The 22,481-nt window shown below is 36.2% G+C and overlaps 1 protein-coding gene across 1 annotated transcript in view; it reads left to right on the top strand.

Annotated features, from left to right (window-relative positions):
• LOC136038157 (ran GTPase-activating protein 1-like) overlaps nt 1-22,481 on the top strand; it is a 60,016-nt gene that overhangs the window by 13,077 nt on the left and 24,458 nt on the right. The window contains exons 2-6 of the mRNA XM_065721218.1: nt 1,171-1,358; nt 9,104-9,283; nt 10,734-11,121; nt 14,922-15,126; nt 19,351-19,525. Coding sequence (XP_065577290.1) covers nt 1,171-1,358; nt 9,104-9,283; nt 10,734-11,121; nt 14,922-15,126; nt 19,351-19,525 — 1,136 coding nt within the window. The remainder of the gene's footprint in view (nt 1-1,170; nt 1,359-9,103; nt 9,284-10,733; nt 11,122-14,921; nt 15,127-19,350; nt 19,526-22,481) is intronic.

The raw sequence follows: 22,481 nt of genomic DNA on the forward strand, positions 1-22,481 counted from the left end.
TATTTGGTAGTTATTAGGTATTAGGTATATGTTTTATATAGCTTTTTACATAAGTTAATACATGTCTTACTTCTAAGGGGATTAGATGATTTTCAAGGGGGCTTCCTCCTTGTCCTTTTTTGTGCAGGTATGGCTTTCCTCTTACTTTGGTAGGAGGAGGGCTGTCCCCCTTAAAATTCCTATTGCTTGGGGGAAGCGACATTTGTAATTTAGAAAGGAAAATTGCTGGCTACGTATCCTTCTTTGGGCTTAAAGTAAGTATTCTAACCCAAATATTGTTTTTTAAGGGGGGTGTGTTGTCAAAGATGCCAAGTGGACTGGTCAAACACCACTAAGATTAATACGTTTCAAAGATATGAGGGATCACCTCAGATTTGTTGGTTTTTGGGGAGAAAGCTAGATCTAGTATACGAGTATGCATATGCTTGTTCAAGTAGACTGTCATATCTAGACATGAACAATTGTCTAGCCAACTATCTATGTCTTGGTGTAGAAGTACAAGCAGACATGCATGTTAACCGTGGTATACAAAAAAAAATCTACTGTCTTCCTATCCATGACTGTTCACCTGCCGTGACAAATAATTTGCTAAACATGCAAGTCCTTGATACATCATCCTTAGTTATAACTCTTTCTGCTTAAAATCATGAACTTAATGGATAAATACGGCTGGCTAGAGATGGATGTAAAGCAGGATGTAGATTTGAGTAAATCTACTGTCATCCTTATCCCTGACTGTTCACCTGCCCATTGCAAAGAAGCTATATATATTAAAGATGATGATGAAGACTTGGATCATTTTCTCCAGAAATGCCCGGTGCTCTTGGATTTACGGGAAATTTATTTGCATGGGGTTAATTTGATGCTTCCGGGTATTCTACAAAATAGTAACCCAACCACAATATTTCGAGTGGGAGTATATGTAGATAAATCTTTAATAAGAAGAAAAAGTTTTATATGATTAATTTCTTTTGTAGTTAGATTAGGTACTTTTTGCGTTGAATTCTTTTTTTTTGCGTGTTCGTACTGTTGTTAATTTCCTTGCTTGTTTGTTATTTATTTATATTTTTGTGTATATGGCCCACGGGTTTTTTGAAATACACTTATCTATCTATCTATCTATCTATCTATTATTGCTTAAGTAAGTTAATATATCAATTTGTATTTTAGCTAAGCCTATTGTTGAAGCCATGCAGAAGTGTAAAAATATGAAGGTTTTAAAGTTATATGGCAATTCATTTAGTCCAACTGGATGTAAGGCGATTGGTAAATCCTTAGAATCTCATCCAGAGTTCCAGCATGCTCACTGGAAAGATATATTTACTGGGAGGATGAAGGAAGAAATTCCATATGCATTGGTTAGTATATATTGCTTCTCTGCCTTGCTGGGCTCGTTGAGTTTCTAAGAATAGGCCTACTTTGACAGTTTGAATCTAAAATACGTAACTTTTTTGGTCTTATTCATTTGATAATACTAATTTTTTCATTTGATTTTAGTTGTTTCGTTCTTTAAATATTTAGTAGATATCTGAATGGGTACTGTTCATATCTGAACAATACACATTAGCTCTTATGGCTAATTAAATAAAAAAAAGTTTTTTCTACTGAAAGTAAAGAGGAACATTAAAACTTAAAACGAACAGAAATTATGCCGTACAGGAAAGGGGATGTCTCCTCCTCAACGCCTCCCTCTTTACACTAAAGTTTTTTATTATTTTAAGTAATAGAGCTGTGAGAAAGAGTCAAACTTTAGCGTAAAGAGTGAGGTGTTGAGGAGGGGACAGCTCCTTCCATATAAGGAATAATTTCTGTTTGTTTTAAGTTTCAATGTCGCTCCTTACTTTCAGTACAAAAAGCTTGTTTTGTTTATTTAATATCTGATCGTTTTTTAAATAATGCCTGGAAATCTGACCCCGCCTCCACGGAGAAATCCCCTCACCGTGAAAATATCCTCTGGACAATTTAATCCTTTTAAAAATTTACTACGGACAATTACTCTTAACCACTCCGCTCGTGAAATTGAGACGGAAAAGAGAAAGAAAGACATACATAAAGAATTTAGTATAAGAATTTTGTCAAATTCCCGCAGTGTATAATTTGATAGTTTACTCCCTGGACCTCCCTGGTAACTTCCCTCCATATGGAAAATTCCCCCTGGAAATAACCCCAGCAGAAATTCCCCCCACACCTGAAAATGTATGCATGCATCCCAATAACAAATACTATGCGTAAACAATGGGCACATTTTTTAACTTAAAGACCTTTTCTCTGGGCTGTGTGGGGGGGATCATATTATGCCCAAAGGCATAGTTATTGAGCCTTTCAACTATGATAAACAAATTTTAAAAATTCTAAAACAACTGAATTTCAAAATTTTGATCGGACGATTTTGGGGGAAAAGTCGGGGGGGGGGGTGGCCTAGTTGCTCTCTAATTTTTTGCCACAGGGCACTAGAACTTTTAATTTCCGTCGGATTGAGCCCTCTTCTGATACTCTAGGACCACTGGATTGATACGATCACCCCCTGGGAAAATGAAGAAGAAATAAACACGTATCCGTGATCGCTCTTGTGGCAAAAAATACGAAATTCCACATTTTAGCAGGCTGGAGCTTGTATCCTATAGGCTACTGTAGGGTTCTCTGATGCGCTAAACATGGTGGTGTGATCAAGGAGGCACACTCGTGCCTCTATAAAGAGGCGACCCACGACAATGTTAAGCGATCTTCGGTTCCAGTGGTCGCAGAGGGATGGGGAGGGATGCATTTCGTAGCCCGAGCTCCAACTAAGAAACCTGCCAAATTTCATCCCCCTCCAACTTTTCCTTCATGGGGAAAATCTGGCCGAAATTTTCGACCCGTCAACCCCAGCCCCCCTTTAACGTTGTCCAATCGGGCTGAAATTGACAAGTTAAGGTCCCCTAGGGCCCAGGAGCTTATCCGCGAAATTTCAGCTCGATCCGATAACTCCTTCCCTGTTTTCCAGAAACCACGCATAGACACTTAAATTTCATTTTCTTTTTTTCCTCGACGCCTACAGGTCACAGCCGACATCGGATCTGGGTGTACGAGGACTCATTCGATGCGGAATTCTCCGAGTAATTTTCCTGGAAAGTTTCGTAGGAAAATCTTAACCCCCCGAAAGTTTCGACCCCCCAACCCCACCCCACCCCCTTTTAACGTTGTCCGATCGGGCTGAAATTCACCAGTTAAGGTCCCCTACGGCACAGGAGCTTATCCGCGAAATTTAAGCTCGATCCGATAACTCCTTCCCTGTTTTCCAGAAACCACGCATTAGCTACTTAATTAACGCATTTCTCTCCATAAGAGCCCATGTTAATTTGAAATTTTTAAAAGTTATTGAGAAGTTATATTTACACACATGCAAGTGATTAGCTCTGTCGGTACAGCGTGGGACTTTTAATCCTCTGGTCAAGGGTTCAAGTCCCTTACGGGCGGTTTTTTTTAACAACATCAAAATAAAAATGTATAATTTTGATAACACCTGGACAGCTTATCAATTGAGAGATAACAGAATATTAGCTTCTTATGAGCAAAAGAAACATTTCGGTCATTCTATCTAATTTTTTTTCTATTTTATACAATGATTTAAAAGCGGGGGGGGGCGGCAGCCACCCAAGTTCCTCTCCTAATTCCTGTACGAGGAGTACAGGAATTATTAAATTACATCCACCATGGATTGTAGAAAAACGTACAGAAATAATATGAAAAAAACTTCGTTTTCTTAAAGAGTTAAAGAGGCTGCGTCCCAAAGTCGAACCTTAAAACGTACAGGAATTAGAAGAGGCAGTTGGGGGGCTGCCGCCCCCCAAACCCCCAGCTTTTAAAGACTCTTTTGTACAGGTTTTTTGTTTTTTTGCTAACCCCCCTATCTTGGCTTCGGAAAGGCCCTCTTTTAATTAACAAAAAATTGAAATGAATGAATAATGGAATAACTTCGAAAAATGTTAAACACAAGAGGACAGGAGAACCATTGCGCCGAAACTAGTAATTAGTAACAATGAAGTCCCCCCACAAAAAAAACACCTGTACAAAAGAGTCTTTAAAAGCTGGGGGTTTGGGGGGCGGCAGCCCCCCAACTGCCTCTTCTAATTCCTGTACGTTTTAAGGTTCGACTTTGGGACGCAGCCTCTTTAACTCTTTAAGAAAACGAAGTTTTTTTCATATTATTTTCATTAAGATCACTTGACTCTTAGCGGGTGTTTCCCGCAGGTTTTTCGAAAATCTGTAAAATTTTCTCGGGCTTGTAACCTTTGATATGTAAGACAAAACTTAATGAAATTTATATATTTGAAATCAGCATAAAAAGCCAATTCTTTCAATATATCTATTGGTGTCAAAATTCTTTTTTTTTAAATATTTTTTAGAGTTTCGGTTACTTTTGAACCGGGTCCCTCTTTGCTTACAGTTCCACGAACTGTTTGAACTGTAATTTTCTCAGATTTTTCTTTTGTTGTTATTACATATATGAGGGAGTTGCCCCCTCCTCAGTAACTCGCTTTTTACGCTAAAATGTTCATGAATTTGTAAAAAGGCTATTATTCTAATTAATTGGTCCTTGTGTGTCAGGAGTCACTCTTAAATAATTGGAACAAACAGTCAAATATTAGTGTAAAGAGTTAGGTGCCAAGAAGGAGGCAACCCCCTCATATACGTAATAATTTCTGTTTGTTTTAAGTTTTAATGTTGTTCCTTACTTTGAGTTGGAAATTTTTTTATTTTTTTTTTATTTAGTAACAGCCAAATTTTACCACTAGAAATAATAGTTGAGAAGCTGCTTAAGATAATATTAAATGCTAAGATTGTAAAAATAACACAAACCAATTATTGTTTGTATCGGTCATATTCTAACTTTAGCATAAAGAGCGAGGTACTAACGAGGGGAAGTCGCTTGTATACGTAATATAAGGGGGTTTGCCCCCTTTCGTCAATGCTTCGCTCTTTACGCTAAAGTTCGAGTTTTGTTCCAATTCTTTAAGAATGCCCCCCCCCCCCCCCTCTGAATCCCAAAAGCCGTTTAATTAGAATAAATAGCTCTTTTGAAACCACTAAAAATACTTTAGGGTAAAGAGCGAAATATTGACGAGGGGGCGAACCCCATCATGTACGTAATAATTTCTGTTCGTTTAAGTTTTAATGTTGCTCTTTGCTTTGAGTTGAAAAATCTTGTTTTTTTTTAGATTTAATTTGTGATTGTTTTTAAAAAATGCTGGAAAATCAAGCTTACAGTACTTACAAGCTTCATGGTAATTCTCTTCCGCCATGAGAAATTCCTCCATTGAAAGATCCTCTCTCGTAACCCTCTCCCCCGAATCCTCCCCCTCCAGAAAAAATTAACCCTGAAAATGTCTGTATACTTCTTTTTAACCAATACTATACGTAAACAATGGGCAAAGCTCATAACTTGCAGCCCTTCCACAGTGAAATGGGGGATTAAGTCGTCCTCAAAGACATAGCTATTAGATTTTTCGACTATGTTGAACAAAATGGCTCAAAATTTTATTTCTCAAAATTTTAATCTTGGGGCTTTGGGAAAAAATGAGACCGGGAGGAGTCCTAGTTGCCCTCCAATTTTGGGCCACTTTAAAATACCACTAGAACTTTTAATTTCCGTTTGAATGAGCCCTCTCGCGACATTCTAGGACCACTGGGTCGGTACGATCGCCCCTGCGGGGAAAAAACAAACACGCATCCGTGATCTTTCTTCTGGCATAAAATACAAAATTCCACGTTTTTGCAGATAGGAGCTTGAAATCTCTGCAGTAGCGGGAGTGTTTCCCGCTTTTTTCGAAAAGAAGGCAAATGTTCTCAGGCTCATATCTTTTGATGGTTTGGATTAAACTTGATGAAACTTATATTTAAAATCAGCATAAAAATTCGATTCTTTTGATATACCTATTTGTATCAAAATTGCGTTTTTTAAGAATTTCGGTTACTATTGAGCCGGGTTGCTCCTTACTTACAGTTTGTTACTATGAACTGTTTGATTATGCTCTTTCTTTATTCTAATTAAATTTCAAATTTTCTCTCTTGTGTAATTTTCTGACCCTAAGAGCAGGGAAGAAATCATTCTTCTTTGTCAGAAATTTGAAAATGGCATCATTATGTGAGGCTCCCATGACGTTAAACAAGTATACACTATTACATTTGTAGACACTAATTTGTAATTTGTTTATTTGAAATTGTTCATACGTCTTCTGCTATTGATTGTACTTTTTGGACTTTCTTGAAAAGTTAAATAAAGTTCAACTTTATTCTGACTGCAATAAAGTCAACATATAAAGGGGGTAGCGAGGAACGGTAGGAGAGGCTCCCATAAGTGAATGTTGTTCGCATGCGTGATTGAATTTAGAGAATGTTCTTAAATGTTTCAAGAACGGACTTACAATTCGCTTTCTCAATGTCCTTATCTGATGGCAAGAAGTACTTTTTTGTTGATTTTTGTTAATGATCTTTTTTATGATATTTTGAGAGTATTAAGTTAGAATCAATAAAGTATTCAAATACAAAACCCTTAAAAAAAAAAATCCTCTTGGTCACCTCTGAAATCTTATACTGAGCCCCTCTCCAATATGTGAATAACTATATGTCCATATTTTTTCGAAGTTGTGATCCCATATCCACAATATAGGGAAATAAAAAAAAAAACTCTAAAATACTAAATCTCTGAGACAAATACTGATATTCAGGTAAAACATTATGCGAGGAAAACCGTTTATTAACTTTGTTGACGCCGTGGGAGCCCTGCATTAAACAATATTTTTTCAAGGGGAAGCTGCAACCATTTGTGCATGAGTATACTTACATCTTTTAGTAATAATTTCTAATGCTTAAGTAAATATTTTGAGAGAAAAGCATGAATTTATCCTAGCATTTTTAACAATTGTTTGATCCACGGCTGCCAAAATAGACGTGATCTTATGATTTTATTGTAAAATCATTTATAATTTGCAGTATTTTTTGTCAATTCTCTAATTGACTCTTGTCGACTTCTAAATGGGGAAAAAGCCGTTATGTTTCTTAAATGATCTATTTCATTTTGACAAAACCAAATTTTCACATAAAGCAATGAGAAGAAGGAGCTTGACGATGCCCTGTAAGAACAAAATAAGGCTTTAAGGATCCTCTAAACGAATTATCTTCAAATTACAGATACGATTATCTAATCCCTTATCCTAACTTCTTAGGAGAGGGATCAGTCCTCTCTGTTACGATTAGAGACGGGGTCAAAAATGTGAAAGAGGCGCATTTATGTCAGCCAGTATGGATTTTATCTTGAGACAATCTTTAGACGAAGAAATACCAATTTCTGTTTCACTAGTTATCCGCTAAAAATTCGCTACATCTTTTATTGACTCCCTATAAGAAATTTTAAAAAAGAAAAAAACTCTTTTGTTTCTCGAATGATCCATGTCATTTCGACAAAGCGAATTACTGTAAATTTTGCAAAAACATTGGCTTCATGATTATTTGCAAGAACAAATATAAGGCTTTAAGGATCCCCTGGATCGATTGTCTTTGTGTAATTCCAAATTATAGTTAGGATTAGGGGAGGGATCAGGGAATTCTCTCTGGGGAGGGGCGTTGGGTCGATAACATGAAAGAGTAAATTTTTGGACAACAATTTTAAAAAGAAAAATTCCAACCCTCTATATAGAAGCCATTAGTAATAACTTTTTATTCTTATATAATGGTTCAGGACAACACTTACAGAAGAGTAGACAACACTATAAGATATAAAACAACCAACATTTCACAATTTAAAAAAAAAATGGGAAATCTCACTTAAAAGTTGGAGAAGGAGGCAATTTCTACCTAATACCTAGTGCAACTTGAGAAATTACAAATTTTTTGGCCAATTGTTTTTTTCTTTGTTTTGTTTTTTTTTGCAATAATTCATTAATTATATTGGTGAATTTATCCTTGACTAATGAGTTTCTTTTCTTTGCCTTTTTGGTATTTCTGTCTATTTTCCTTTTTTTGGGTATTTCAATCTTTAAGTTTTCTTTTATACCTTCTTGAAATTACTTCATCGTCTGGTACTGAAATATTATGTTTTAGTTGACTTTGTTTGATTAGAAGTAAATTAAAACACTTAATTCTAAAAATATGAAACAATTTGAGAAAGTACATTTGCTTTATAAAAAGTATGATTTAAAAAAAAACGTGGAAAATCAAAAACCTTTATATCTGTATCTTTGATACTTTTATTTATCGAAATTACCATCACACCATTGACAGAATGTTCATTTGTTTAAAAATTTTAAACAAAAGAACATTCAAAATTAGGAAAAACGTCAACACTGCTTTAAAATACAGAACAGCCACGTTAATAAAGAAAAAATGATAAAAACTAAATAGAAAATAAAGGAAGGAGGCAACTTCCATGAGCTGAAAATACCAAGTTGTCTTTTTTCAATTTTCCGAGCTTTATTTTATATTTTTGCACATGTTTTTTGTTGGAGGTAGGGCACATTTCAATTTTTCAGTTTTTTATATTCCTTCTTGAAGAGTTAGGATTAGCTATTTGAGTGAGCAAAAAAAGTTGCATTAAATATAAAAAAGGGAAAGTGTGATTTGAGCTATATCTAATCCTAACTGATAATTCTGTGAAATTAGAACTTTGAATAAATTTTACAAATAAACTGTACATGAGGAAAAATCTAATTATTTGATTTTTTGAAAAATTTTTGAATTTTTTGATTTTTGAGAAAATGATATTTGAAGATACAAGTGAACTTTTATTAGATATGCTTATAATTATCCCACTTGGAGAAAAAACTAGAATTTTTTTAAAAACTAGCTACAGGTGACGTAATTGAAGCTATTCAGAAGGAAACAGTTGCAGTCATAACTGGAAGTAGGGATGCAGATTATGTTCAAACACTGACAAATATGAAACTTGAATCATTACGAGATAGACTTAACCGTTTAAAAACGCTAATTGCCTCATCTTAACTCTAAGACGTAATTTTGTAAAATTGCTTGAATTAGCCTTGTGTTGGAGAGTGCATCTAAATAAAGTAAGTCTAAATCTAATTCTTGCATAGAGCTGAATTTACATTTCATTTTTGTCTATTGCTAGCGAAGCCTTAGTGGTGGTATGATGCTCGCAGACGCTAAGCTTATAGAGCTAGACCTCAGTGATAATGCATTTGGACCCATTGGAGTTGAAGGACTTGTTGTCTTGCTCAAGAGTACTGTGTGCTATACATTGCAAGAGCTGAAGTTGAATAACAATGGACTGGGAGTCACTGGAGGCAAGGTTTGTCATAATCTTTTACATCTTACAGTCAAGGCTCTTTTTTTAATTTACATCCCTTAGTGTTTTTAACCAGCTGATAGCTTTTTTGAACAACAGACTGCCAAATGCGGTTTCTTTTAAAGAAGGCAATAGATGGATATTCTGTTAAGGACGGATCAAGAATAACCATGCAAAGTTCCACTAGTGCTAACAATTTATCACCAATTTACCAGTACACACTAAGAAACAACGAGGGGGATCTATCTTTTTTGTAGTATCTTCATCATAACTTTTTTTTATTATTATTACAGGCTTCGCGGCTCCATCACAGGTGGTAATATGCCTCTAGTCCTGGTAATTACCTCATTTTATAACACTGAGGTATTTTCTATATCTTCTCTGGAACACGTCAAGGGAAGGATTTTCCCGGATTACCTCCTCCGGCAAGCTATACTATGCAGCGACCAATCGGTGGACGAAGCTCTTTTTCAGTTATTCTTGGCGGGGAGTACCGTGCTCAAGGTAGACCTGACGATTTGCACTTCGGGCTTTGCTCTGTCAGGAACGAGCTTCGATAGCTCCTCTTACTTAAAGATAATTTTGTTATTGAGGGGAATAAGGCAAAAGTTCAGAGTTTCATTGGACTTCAATTTTTAGTTGTCTAAAGATGTTTTGGGACTCTAGTTTTTTCGGACAGGGGCTGAAAGTAAATAAAGACATGTTAGCTAGTTTCACCGGCTAAAAAGAAATACAAAACAAAGGAGAATGGTGAATCCCCAATTGGAAAAGGCCTCCGTTTAGCGAGAGGGCTCTGGAATTTCGTCTGAAATATATCACTCCCTGATTTCTTGAAGAGAAATATATTATATTGATCGTGTATGTTTTCTTAGCCAGATTATATCCCCTTCATTGTGGGGTTAAGAAGGCAGCCTTGAAAGCTTGTAGACCTTCATCTCATATATTTTGCACCCTTGTGGCTAAAAATATATTGGAAGTGCTGCAGATTATCCTGAGAATGTGATTTAAGAGTTGTCTTTGTATTGTGCTTACGTTGTTTTTTATTTGTAGTTTTAAAGTTGTGTATTGTTAACCTGACAGCTCTAAGGTTTACCTCTAATAAACAAACACTATTACTACCCACTCACTGCAGCGCCAAGCTGCTTGAGGCCAACACAGCTACGCATAATCCTCTTCCATCCCGATCTATTCAAAGCCACCCTCTTTACTCCTTCTCAAGAAGTTTTAATTTCCCTTAAATATTTCCTTGTGACCTCCTCTCACCCCATTCGGTTCCCACCTGCTTTTCATTTGGCCCTAGATTGACCGACAAGGACTTAACTTAATAAAAAATAAAAGAGTATTAAACATCCACATTAAAAAAAATCAATTAAACAAACTTAGAACGTTAATAAATAATAAATAAATGCTTGGTATTATGTCATAACATTTGTAACTCTTTTTTTTATTTTAGTTATTGGCTGAGGCATTGAACACACTTGTTTTGAATGCAAAAAATGCTGGTACACCACTGAAACTCAAGACATTTATTTGCGGAAGAAATCGCCAAGAAAATGAAGGTGCTAAAGCATTGGCCTCCTTCTTAGGCGCAGTTGGTACCCTAGAAGTTGTGGATATGCCCCAAAATGGAATTTATTACCCGGGAATTCAGGCCCTCTGTGAAGCTTTTGCTAAAAATCCTAAGCTTAGGCATATCAATATGAATGATAACACTTTCACAGAGAAAGGAGCAGCTCATTTTGCCGCAATCGTAAAAGATTTGAGGAATTTGGAGTCACTGAATCTTGGAGATTGCCTGCTAAAATCTGGTGGAGCTGATATTCTTGCTAATGCTTTAAAAGGTAAACTATTTGAAAGTTTAATTACTGATCAAATTTATCAACCCATTTAAACATCATTAAGTTCCTTTATACATCTTGTAGCATGTAAGAGAGAGAGAGAGAGAGAGAGAACGGTTTATTAAACAACTTTCGTAGCTCTTGGCTAATTTGCAGTTGCAAAAACATTAAAAACAAAAGTAATGCACTGTTAAACATAGACGTAAAAAATGCACAAATGAATTATAATATCCGTTTGTCAGTTCACATATAGGAATCAGTTTGGACATCTGTCTTGTTCTACTGTCATGCGGGCCGTCTGCGGGTAAGATGTCTCGATGGCCTGGGTCTAAAAGCAATGTTTTTCCAAACCTCATGATGAGATCACACAATCTTTGTTCTATGCACTAAATGTTTAGTGTAATGAGTGCTTCTTGGTAAGGAACATCTCTAGAACCCAGGATAATCCTAACTGCCCTTTTTTGCACTGACTCTAGGTTGTACATCAGGTGAGCAATGTGTAATACTGAAGGACCTATATTCACTCAACTAAATGTTTCTGGGTCACTGAGTTTGCGTGGCGGTTCGTGCGTGAAGCTACTGGAATCAGTTTGAGGCTTAGAAGTAGCTCTACTGTCAACAGTGCTGACATCTAAAAATCACCAAGTTTGAAAAACTAGATGGCGCAACCGTATACAGGGATGAAGAAAGGTCAAATAAAGTATCTTTCCTGTATTTAATTTGTATATTGATGGCACAGGAAACTGTCAGGATAGCCACTGCTTTAACTGGTGACGCCATTGACGAACCTGCACATATATATTGGGCACTATTAAGCTGGTAGATGGGCTCTGCAGCTGTGCTAGCGCAACAGCGCCATCTACCAAAAAAAGACAGGTAACACAGGTAAGATTTGTAATTGCAACCTGGGAAATGCTATTTTCAATTTTCCAGAAGAAAGTGGAGGGGGGTGGTCAAGCAGGAGGTAAAGAAAATTTAAGTTGAAATGAAAGAAAAATAGATAAGGAAAATTACATGAATTGAAAGACTAAATCAAAGATTTGTAAACATTACTTTGGAATGTCTAATTACTTTAATCCAAGATTAGAGATACAGACCTAAAAAGAGGGGGGGGGTATTGCCTCTCCATGGGGTAGGGTGGTGAGGGCAATTAAAGAAAAAACACATTAGTTCACTGTTTATACTTTTGGCTTCACACGAATCTCAATAGTTTAACCCACAATTTCTCTGTTTTGCTGGTAGATTCAAAAGAGGAGAAAAATTTCCTGTTTGATAAATGATAAATAGCTTGAATTGTATCGCTTTTTTTTCTTTTTTAATAATCTTGAAATACTCAGTTTCTTTTATATGGCATGAACTCGGCTCGCTCTAAAACCACAGAAACAAAAATTCATAACGTGTTCAACCAGTTTTAATTTTTTAAAGAAGTGAGGCTTGGTTATTTGGCCGATTCAAGGGTATATCCTGGATTTTACATCAGTGGTAAGGAGTATTTTACAAAAAAAAAAAAAAAAAAACAATTCCTTTTAACAGAAGCAACATAGCGATCTAAATTGCAGATTCTACAGATTGACTGAAGAAACTTTACCAGACTTTGTCTTTGAATGCAAAATAAGCACACGTGAAATATTTGAAGCAAATGTCCTAGCTCAAAAGTATAAATCTTCACCAGTTCATACCCTGGTTGTAAATGTACCATTATCCACCTCCATAGAAACAGCGGTTCACGGACAGATAATTGATTTTTTCAAAAATTTGCGAGGTTGAGGACCTGTTTTGTGTTTTTTGTTGGAGGATTATGCATTCATGCTATTGACTTTTCCCTTTTTTTTTATAAAGTTTTAGTTTTTTGTACAGGGTGACTTAAAAAGATTCGTACCCATGAAAATTTCAATTATGGTTTTGATTAAAAAGCTGTTTATTTCAAATTACGACCACACATTATTCAGTTTATGGAAGACCATTCACCAGAGTTTCAGCTATTTCCATCAATTTTTAGTCAATTTATGGCTTTTTATGGCAATCTATAGCAATTTAATTTATGGCATTTTATGGCTGGTACGAATTTTTTTGGGTTACCCTGTATTTTTGCCTTGTGTAGAAGAGAGTTAGAGAGAGCAGGAAGAGCTGTGTTGGTACCAGCCGGCTTGTAGGCCTTGAAGCGCTCAAAGTGCTGGGAACAGGCAGATGGAGTACTTGCACTTCCCATAAGCCAATCAAATTTTTTACTTTGTTTTGTTTCCTTGTTGGTGTATTTAAAGAAAAAATGTTAGAAGAATAACTTGTTGAAATACGAAAGGATACCTTTCAGGATTCCCCATTTTCTTTCGTTTTTTTTTTTTTTAAACAAGACTTAAAAAGAAAAAAACTAAAGCAATTCAAAAGGGTAAGTTGAAATTTGAAAATAATAGAGGCTAGATGAACATAAAGCAACAACATTAGATAATAAAACTTTAAGTTGCATCAGAGAAGATTTACTTATTTCAGACCCAGTAGTTACTTAAAATCGACTTTGAAATTCACTGGAATTAGAATTAAGTTTTTTTTTTTTTTTTTTTTTTTTTTTTTTTTTTTTTTTTTTTTTTTTGTATTCAGTTCCCAACTATTTGAATTTTAGACAAAGGTTTTTCCTTCGTTGTGCATTGCTTGAGAATCTACGGGGGTTTTTTCAATAGGGGACTTAGAAAGTTTAAACACTCTAAACCAGCCTCAGAACCTGGACAACCTTGATGCCAGGTTCTGACTGAAGCTGACATTCGCTTTGACAGCTCGTTTTCGTATAGCCTCACGAAATAAATCTAAATGCGCGCGAAGATTTGGTTTGCCTCTTTTCGTGATTTCAGGTGAAGAATGTGTTTCTCTAGCAGGTAAAGATTTAGTAAGTAGAATCTTCTCGTTTATACTCTGGTAAAAATATATCTTTCATATTCATTGTAGATAGCAACCTAAGTAATTATTTTCTTGAAAGACTGATGGCTTATGGCTCAAACTGAAAGACTTATTTACTTCCAGATATCGCGAGGATCTTGCACGCGAAGCTGCGGTGTTTTTCAGGCCCGTTGCATCGGTTCTTATTCTTTTCGTATTTAAAAGACAGTATTTTTTCAGTAAATATCACAAATATTTAATGTGTGGATCAAAGATAATGGGGACCGTATAAAAAGTAGATTTTCGGACATTTAACATTAGCTTATAGAGATTAAGAAACTACTAACAGTGTAGCTTTTGGAATTTTCTTTAAAAGAATTTAATAATTCAACGAAAATGCCCTTTAAATTAGACATTCCAACTAGAATTCAATTCAGAATTGCCAAAAACTTTCGAAATTAAAGTGTCAAAACGTGTAAGAAGCGGACAGTTTCAGTTTCTTTCTGGGAAACGCCTTGCTTAGCTTAACTCGAACTCAAATTGAACACTTCTAGTTCTAGCTGCTTGCTTACGCTTTTTATAACTATCCATTCATCTCTTACTTCAAGTTTAAATCTTAAAAAAGGACATGATTGAAGAATCTAACTATTAAGAGAATAAGGAAACAGAAACATGATTGCTCACATTTTGAAATAAAAATTAGCGCAGATCTGATTAAAAAAAAAATCAATCAAAAGTGTCCTTTTTTCAAAAACTGGTTTTTACAGACCCTCAAGTCTCGTGGTGTCATCAAAGGTGAAGAAATGCCAAAAAGCACTAAAAGAACCTTTTCATAAACTGGTTTAAAATGGTAACTTTGCTTGGTGTTTTATAATAGTTAAGGCCTATGTCAAGAATTGCCTTAACTTTCTTTCCTAAATCATTTTCATCTCTAGGTCACGCTGAAAATCTAAAGAAGCTAGTCTTGTCATCAAATGAAATTGGCTTAACACCTGCTTTGGAATTAGTTGATTCAATTAAAGACAAGGAGCTTGACTTATTAGACTTAAATGGAAATGCTTTTGGAGAAGAAGGATGTATTGAGATTATCAACAGGGTAGAAGATCTAGGACTTAGAGATGCACTTGTCCTTGAGTTAGAGTAAGTACATGATTTGCTTGTTCAGTTGTGAAGCTTAGACCTGCTTTGCAGTTTGTTCTTTTAGTTATAGACAAGGAGCTTGATGCCCAGTTGTGGGCATCAAGTCATGGCTAATTGTAGAAAAAGCCAAGACAGATAGTACAATTGACTGAGAAGAAAACCCTGGCATTAATTCCCTCTTCGTTGCTGTCGTTACCATCTCCCACTTATGCTCTCATGTCACTCCACAATGAAGAAATAGAGTCAAGCTGTTGAGGTTCTATCAGAGGATTCACTGGTCATCACGCTTGGTTCTTCCATTATAATGGGAAATTTTCCATTATATTTGATAGTTGGGAAACATATTGGATAGTACGGCGGGAGAGTGGCAAATATATTGGAAGGTGAACATGGGCTTAATCGAATCCCATATGAAAAAGGAATATATTGTTGGTATGTGCCTAGCGCAGGGTTACGACTTTGCCCTTTTGGTTTGAATGGATTTTTTTTTTTTTTTTTTTTTTTTTTTTTTTTTTTTTTTTTTTTTTTTTTTTTTTTTTTTTTTTTTTTTGAGAACAAGGGTGTATTGATATAATCAATTTTTATATCAGCTAAGGCTAGGAAATGAACTTATGTTTGACGTGGAGCAAGTATATGATTTGCTAATTCACATACGGATTTTTAGGTTTCCTGTGCAAGAAAATTGTTTCATCCAGAGAATTGCTCTTAGTGGTAGCTAGACTGACTTCTGACGAGACTGACACGCGTCACCCGCTACGTGTCAACGCAAAATCAATCCCATCTTTCATCCCTTAGTTCTATGACTATCTACCTTAGTTCTGCCATAAGTTGATAAGCTAATCAAGTTTATTTTTCATTAAAATCAAGTAATCGCGGGCATCAGGCCATGGGTAATTGTAGAAAAAGCCAAGACAGATAGTCCGGGTGAGAGGCAAATCTGGCATAAGCCCTTCTAGGATTGTATAAAAATGATTTTATTTCACTTGTTGATAGATAAGTCTATCATCCATCCGTCCATGCATCATTCCTTAGGGCAGAACTAAGGTAAGTAATCTTAGAACTAAGAGGTGGAAGATCGGAGTGATTTTGGGCTGACGCGTGACGGACAATTTCCGCTGGACTTGTATGCAAAATTGGGGACTGAATGTGCTTGTACTCACAGGCGAACAAGTTCTAATAGGCTTCTAATGTCTAATAGGCTTGGCTGCTTGTAGTCTCAGAAAGATCCTTTTGTGCAAAAGAGTAGCCTAATTGATTTCTATCTTTAATTTAATTAATATGGTGCATAAAGAAACTATATATTGGCTGTAGTTAGTTTTTCAATTGTTAACTTTTAAAGAATTGCCTAAAATAAATTGATAACAAATAAAAATAGGAAAAATTAATACTTCCTGCATATTTAGCTCTTTTCAGAAAATCGATTTTAACTTCAAATGAAGTTCTAAAAAGTTCTAAAAATTCCTGTTTCTTCCTTAATTACTAAACAACTTTAACACGCTAAAAAATTCCCTGAACTCTTTCTCCGAGACCCGTAATTCGGTCAAAGATACATCTGCACTAGGTCCCAGAATATCATGGCTATTCCACTACAAATGTACTAAAAACATTGTGTACAGTAAGATGTTTTTACGCAGGTTCTTAGTCGTTCATTGGTTGCTAGATCTATACATAGTTAATGCATAAAGTTGCTGGTGTCAGCGAAATAATGACAAAAGTATAATTCGCTGGTCCAATTATTTAATTCAGTCTTTAAGACTGTATGTGAACAAACTTCCCTCGATGGGTTGGTGTGTTGAAAGGTGTCAACTAAAAGAAAATCTATATTGCAATCAAATGTAATTTTCTTGTGTATTCTATAACTATTTGTTGACACCCTAATAGGCACTTACCAACTTGAAATGTAGCAATTGCTTCTTTATTAACTTTATCTCATCTTTTATTTTTGTGCCAAGTTCTTGTTTTTAAAGGAAATTTGTAAATCTACTGTAATTCGTAAATCACATCTACCGCTTAAACTTTAATAGTTTAGGTGGCATTTCCACCGCCAACTTCTCAAAGATCTAGGCGATTTGCTCCGTGTTTGAACTGTAATCAAGCAATGATTTTCAATTGATATGGTCCGAAAACCGAGGGGGCATGAGCCAATCAGACCCCTCACACCATCAGCTTTTTCTTTCGCAAAGGTTGGTATATTGCATCTTTCTTGAGGGAAAATGACGTTAGTATATTCAATTTGTATTTCTAAGATTATGAAGATTTAAAAAGGCAAAGTTGTTGCATCATTTTTAATGAATCCTGCTAAGAGTTTTAATCTGCATGACCAGAGAACAAGAACAGGCATTTAGCCCCTCTAACCTCTCCCGTCTCTAACATTATTGTAGAAAAGTAGGCATGTTGCACTTTGTTTAAACCGAAAGCAGGTGTTGATCTCCACTCGGTCTCATTTGACGATTGAAGTTGGCCAGTCGCCCGCAGCTTACCACAAAAATTATTTGATGAGTACATATGGATAAGGAGACTTGAGAATGATGAACTTCTTATTTGTAGTCTTCCTTTAGGTTTCCACACAAGTGCTCAAACCTGTCTAAAACTGGTTGTGCAAGTGATTTCGGCCAAGGGAACACAGGGAATGGAATTTCAGATGCTTCATTTGAGCCTCATCTACCTTCAACTCTAAAATATTGAGATTCACTTGTATACTGGCACGCAAGTACCTAGCTGAGAAGACACTAATCAGGAAATTCAGTATTGTTGACCTTTACATCCCAGGCTCCTGCAGGGCATAAAGTCTCATTTGTTTTGTATGTCATTATCATTTATTTTCATCAAATTCAGACTCATCAGTTTCATAACCATCTCCTTCTGTCGCGGATCTGTGACTTCCAAGTCCATTTTTCACCATCTTTGTCATCGTTACTGCTGCAAGTCTAAGAAAGGATTCAATCCCTATCATAATCATTTGCACAGTACCGTCTCTCCAACACCTCCGCAATGACGCCGGAAACCTTTTCTGTCACCGAGATCACTGGATTTTTTAGACAGTCGCCTCTCGAATCCATGACCCTGGGCAGAAGGAGACAAATTGGTTGGCCACAAACTGATATGTTCCAACTCCCTGGTTGACATTGATTCCAGAAAAGTTAACCTGAAGAAAAAGGAGTTTTCACACTTTCTTATTCTTTCTTGCGTCAGAGTTCTATTTTTTACTTTTCTTAAACTGTTAATATTTATAATATAGTGTTGTCGGTGTTTTAAGTTGGTCAGTGTTGAATTAATTGTACCGAATCAGGTTGGTTGAGTTTGTATTCTGTTGAGCTGATTGGTTTGCTTGCATTAAACTTCCAGCATTAAGTTTTTCGCAGCTTAAGTTGTCTTTGTTCATCAGTGATATATTTTCTCTATTGAGATATCTATTTTGAATTTCATGCATTGAGTTGCGCATGCATGTTACATTGAGTTGTCTTTTCTGAGTTTTCTATTTTGAATTGACTGAGTTGAGTTTATTTTTGATTTTGATGCCTTGGTTGATTTGCCTTTGCTTAGGAGGGAGCTAACTGGATTGAATTATTAGGTTATGTTGCCCGGGTTGAGCTGTGTAAGTAGAGCTTCTTTTTTCACACTTTGGTTGAGTTCTCAATCTGCACTGGTTTAGCTACACGTGTGTTGTTTCAATGAATTTTCTGGATTAAGTGGGTTTGGTCGAAATATCTGTGCTAAGGTGTCTGTTTAAAGCTCTCAATTTTGGGATTGCTTTCTACTTTGAGAAAGCTTTCTTATTGATTATCCACGATAGTGCTCATTATATCGCTCGTGGAGTAGTAGTTTTGTCTCTTTTTTTTTTTTTTTTTTTTCAGCGGCTAAAATAACAAACTTGAATTTTCTTGATGCTTTATGTGACCATGAGCGCCGAAAAGAAACATAGAAAGTCTTGGAGTGTCCCCCGATTCGCTTCGTCTCTCAGATAGGATTCTAGGTGTTGATTTGCAATCGAAATAACCATGTGACAACTTTTTAAGAGAGTATGCTGTGGTAAAAACTATTTTCAGCACTGTGAAATTATTATTTTTGAATTTTTCACACCATTTGCTCAAGGATGTATGAATGACCCTGATTCGAAAGAGATATACCATGTGGATATTACAAGGTTGTGAAAAAGAGGGCTCTAAAGTCATTTTAAATATACTTGGCTTCAAACATGTTTTGAATAATGGTATTTACTTTTAGAGATGATGAAGGTTCCGAAGATGAGGATAGTGAAATAGACCGCTCTTACGTGTACGATGAAGAAGAAGAAGAGGAGGCCGAAGAAGAAGAATATGAAGATGTCGAAGAAGGTGAGATTGAAGGAGAAGAAGATTTGAAAGAAGTAACTCCTGCACCTTTCACTCAAAGAGAAGAAGTTAGTAATTCTTTTATATAGATTACACGTCCATATTTACATGCCTGTCAGATATGTACACAAAGATTTCTTTCCTCTGATTTGACTTCTATTCAAGTGAAAGACAATTGCAATCGTCCGTGAAATCGTAAAAATCTTAACCTATTTGGATGGTTGGAGGAAGGTTTTACGACTTTATATCTGATACATTACAAATATAGATGACAAAGAGAAGATGAGAAAAAAAAGAAACCGAAAAGATAAAAGCGTAAAATGACAAAATAAAAAACAACCATGACATAATATATGCATAATGTTAAATCCATCATTTACGCTTGAAGAAAGAAAATAGTGAGACTTAAGTGCAAAGACGGGGTTGATAGGGTGACAGTCCCTTTTATATTTTGAAAACTTTTCGTTATTTAATGATGAATTCATGGTAATTCTAGATATGAGGTGGACCTCTATTTGGGATTGCAGCGATTCTTGTAAAAATTATGTTAAATTTTCATTCAGGTATATAGAGTTTGCCAAATGCAATGTTATTTTTCTAAAAATTCGAACTCGGAAGTTAGGATTCGAAAGTTAATGGATTGGGAATCACAATTATGACAATTTAATTATTGCAGAAGGTGGATAAAATGAAAGATGTCCATAATTATCAATAAATTTATAACTTTTAAAAGAAATTTTCTATTTTTAACTTTATTTTCTAAATTAGGTCTAACATGACCGTATTTTGTTATTTAAGGGGAAAAGCTCACTAAAGTTTGAAAGTCATTGGGTTGGGACGGAAGGATACATCCGAATGGGATACATAGGATTGGGATGAGGGAGGCTGTTGCTTAAATTAAACCCTTGCTCTTTACACTTGAGTGCAGCTTTTTATCGGGATGGCATCAGTTTTTATGGCATATAGCGATCGCAAATTCTGTCGGTCGGTCTGCCTGTCCCGGTTTTGCTAGTTTAGGCACTTCCAGGTAAGCTAGGACGATGAAATTTGGCAGGTGTATCAGGAACCAGACCAGATTAAATTAGAAATGATCGTTTTCCCGATTCGACCATCTGGAGGGGGAGTGGGGACACGGTTAAATCGGAAAAATTAGAAAAAAATGAGGTATTTTTAACTTACGAACGGGTGATCGAGTCTTAATGAAATTTTATTTTTGGAAGGATATCGTGTCTCAGAGCTCTTATTTTAAATCCCGGTTGAATCCGGTGACATTGGGGGAGTTGGGGGGAACCTAAAATCTTGGAAAACGCTTATACTAGAGGAATCGGGTTGAAACTTGGTGGAAAAAATAAGCACAAGTCCTAGATACGTGATTGACATAACCGGAACGGATCCGCTCTCTTTGGAGGAGTTGGGGGGGGGGTTAGTTCTATAAAATCAGAAAAAAATGAGGTATTTTTAACTTACGAAGGAGTGATCGGATCTTAATGACATTTCATATTTAGAAGGACCTCGTAACTCAGATATCTTATTTTAAATCCGACCGGATCTAGTGTCATTGGGGGGGGGGGGTGGAAAATCTTAGAACACCTTCAATGTGGAGAGATCAGGATGAAACATGGTGGGAAGAATAAGCACAAGTCCAAGATACGTGACTGGCATAACCGGACCGGATCCGCTCTCTTTGGTTGAGTTGGGGGAGGGGAGAGTAATTCGGAAAAATTAGAAAAATGAGGTATTTTGAACTTACGAACGGGTGATCAGATCTTAATGAAATTTGATATTTAAAAGGATCTTGTGCTTTAGAACTTTCATTTTAAATCTCGACCAGATCCGATGACATTGGGGGGGAGCCAGAATTCTTGGAAAACGTGGAAATTGAGGTGTTTTACGAATGGGTGATTGGATCTTAATAAAACTTGATATATAGAACAATCTTTGTCTCAGATGCTCCATTTTCAATTCGAATCGGATCCGGGGACATAGGAGGGTTGGAGGGGGGAAAACAGAAATCTTGGAAACCGGAAATCTTGGAAAACGCTTAGAGTGAAGAGATCGGGATGAAACTTGATGGGTAGAATAAGCACAAGTCATAGATACGTTATTGACATAATTGGAACGGATCCGTTCTCTTTGGGGGAGCTGGGGTTGTTAATTTAAAAAAATTAGAAAAAGTGAGGTATTTTAACGTAAGAACAAGTTATAGGATCTTAGCGAAATTTGATATTTAGAAGGATATCGTGTCTCAAAGCTCTTATTTTAAATCCCGACTGGATTCGGTGACATTGGTGGGAGTTTGAGGGGGAAACCTAACATCTTGGAAAACGCATAGAGTGGAGGGATCGGAATGAAACTTGGTGGGTAGAATAAGCAAATGCTGTAGATACGTGATTGAAGTAACCGGACTGGATCCACTCTCTTTGGGGGATAGGAGGGGGGGTCCAGTGCTTTGGCGAGTTCGGTGCTTCTGGACGTTCTAGGATGATGAAAATTGGTTGGTGTGTCAGGGACCTGCGCAAATTGACTTGATAAAGGTGTTTTTTCCCGATTCGACCATATGGGGGAGGGGTTTAAGAGAGAGGAAAAATTTGAAAAAAATGCGATATTTTTAACTTACTAGTGGGTAATCGGATCTTAATGAAATTTGATTTTTGGAAGGACATCATGTCTCAGAGCTCTTATTTTAAATACCGATCGGATCCGGTGATATTGGGGGGAGCTGGGGGGGGGACCTAAAATCTTGGAAAACGCTTATACTGGAGGAATCGGGTTGAAACCTGGTGGAAAAAATAAGCACAAGCCCTAGATACGTGATTGACATAATCGGAACCGATCCGCTCCCTTTGGAGGAGTTGGAGGAGGGGGGGGTAATTCTATAAATTTAGAATAAATGAGGCATTTTTAATTTACGAAGGAGTGATCGGATCTTAATGAAATTTCATATTTAGAAGGACCTCGTAATTCAGATCTCTTATTTTAAATCTCGACCGGATCCAGTATCATTGGGGGGGGGTGGCCGGAAAT

The sequence above is a fragment of the Artemia franciscana genome, chromosome 2, assembly GCF_032884065.1.
Source record: "Artemia franciscana chromosome 2, ASM3288406v1, whole genome shotgun sequence".
Classification (NCBI taxonomy): Eukaryota; Metazoa; Arthropoda; class Branchiopoda; order Anostraca; family Artemiidae; genus Artemia; species Artemia franciscana.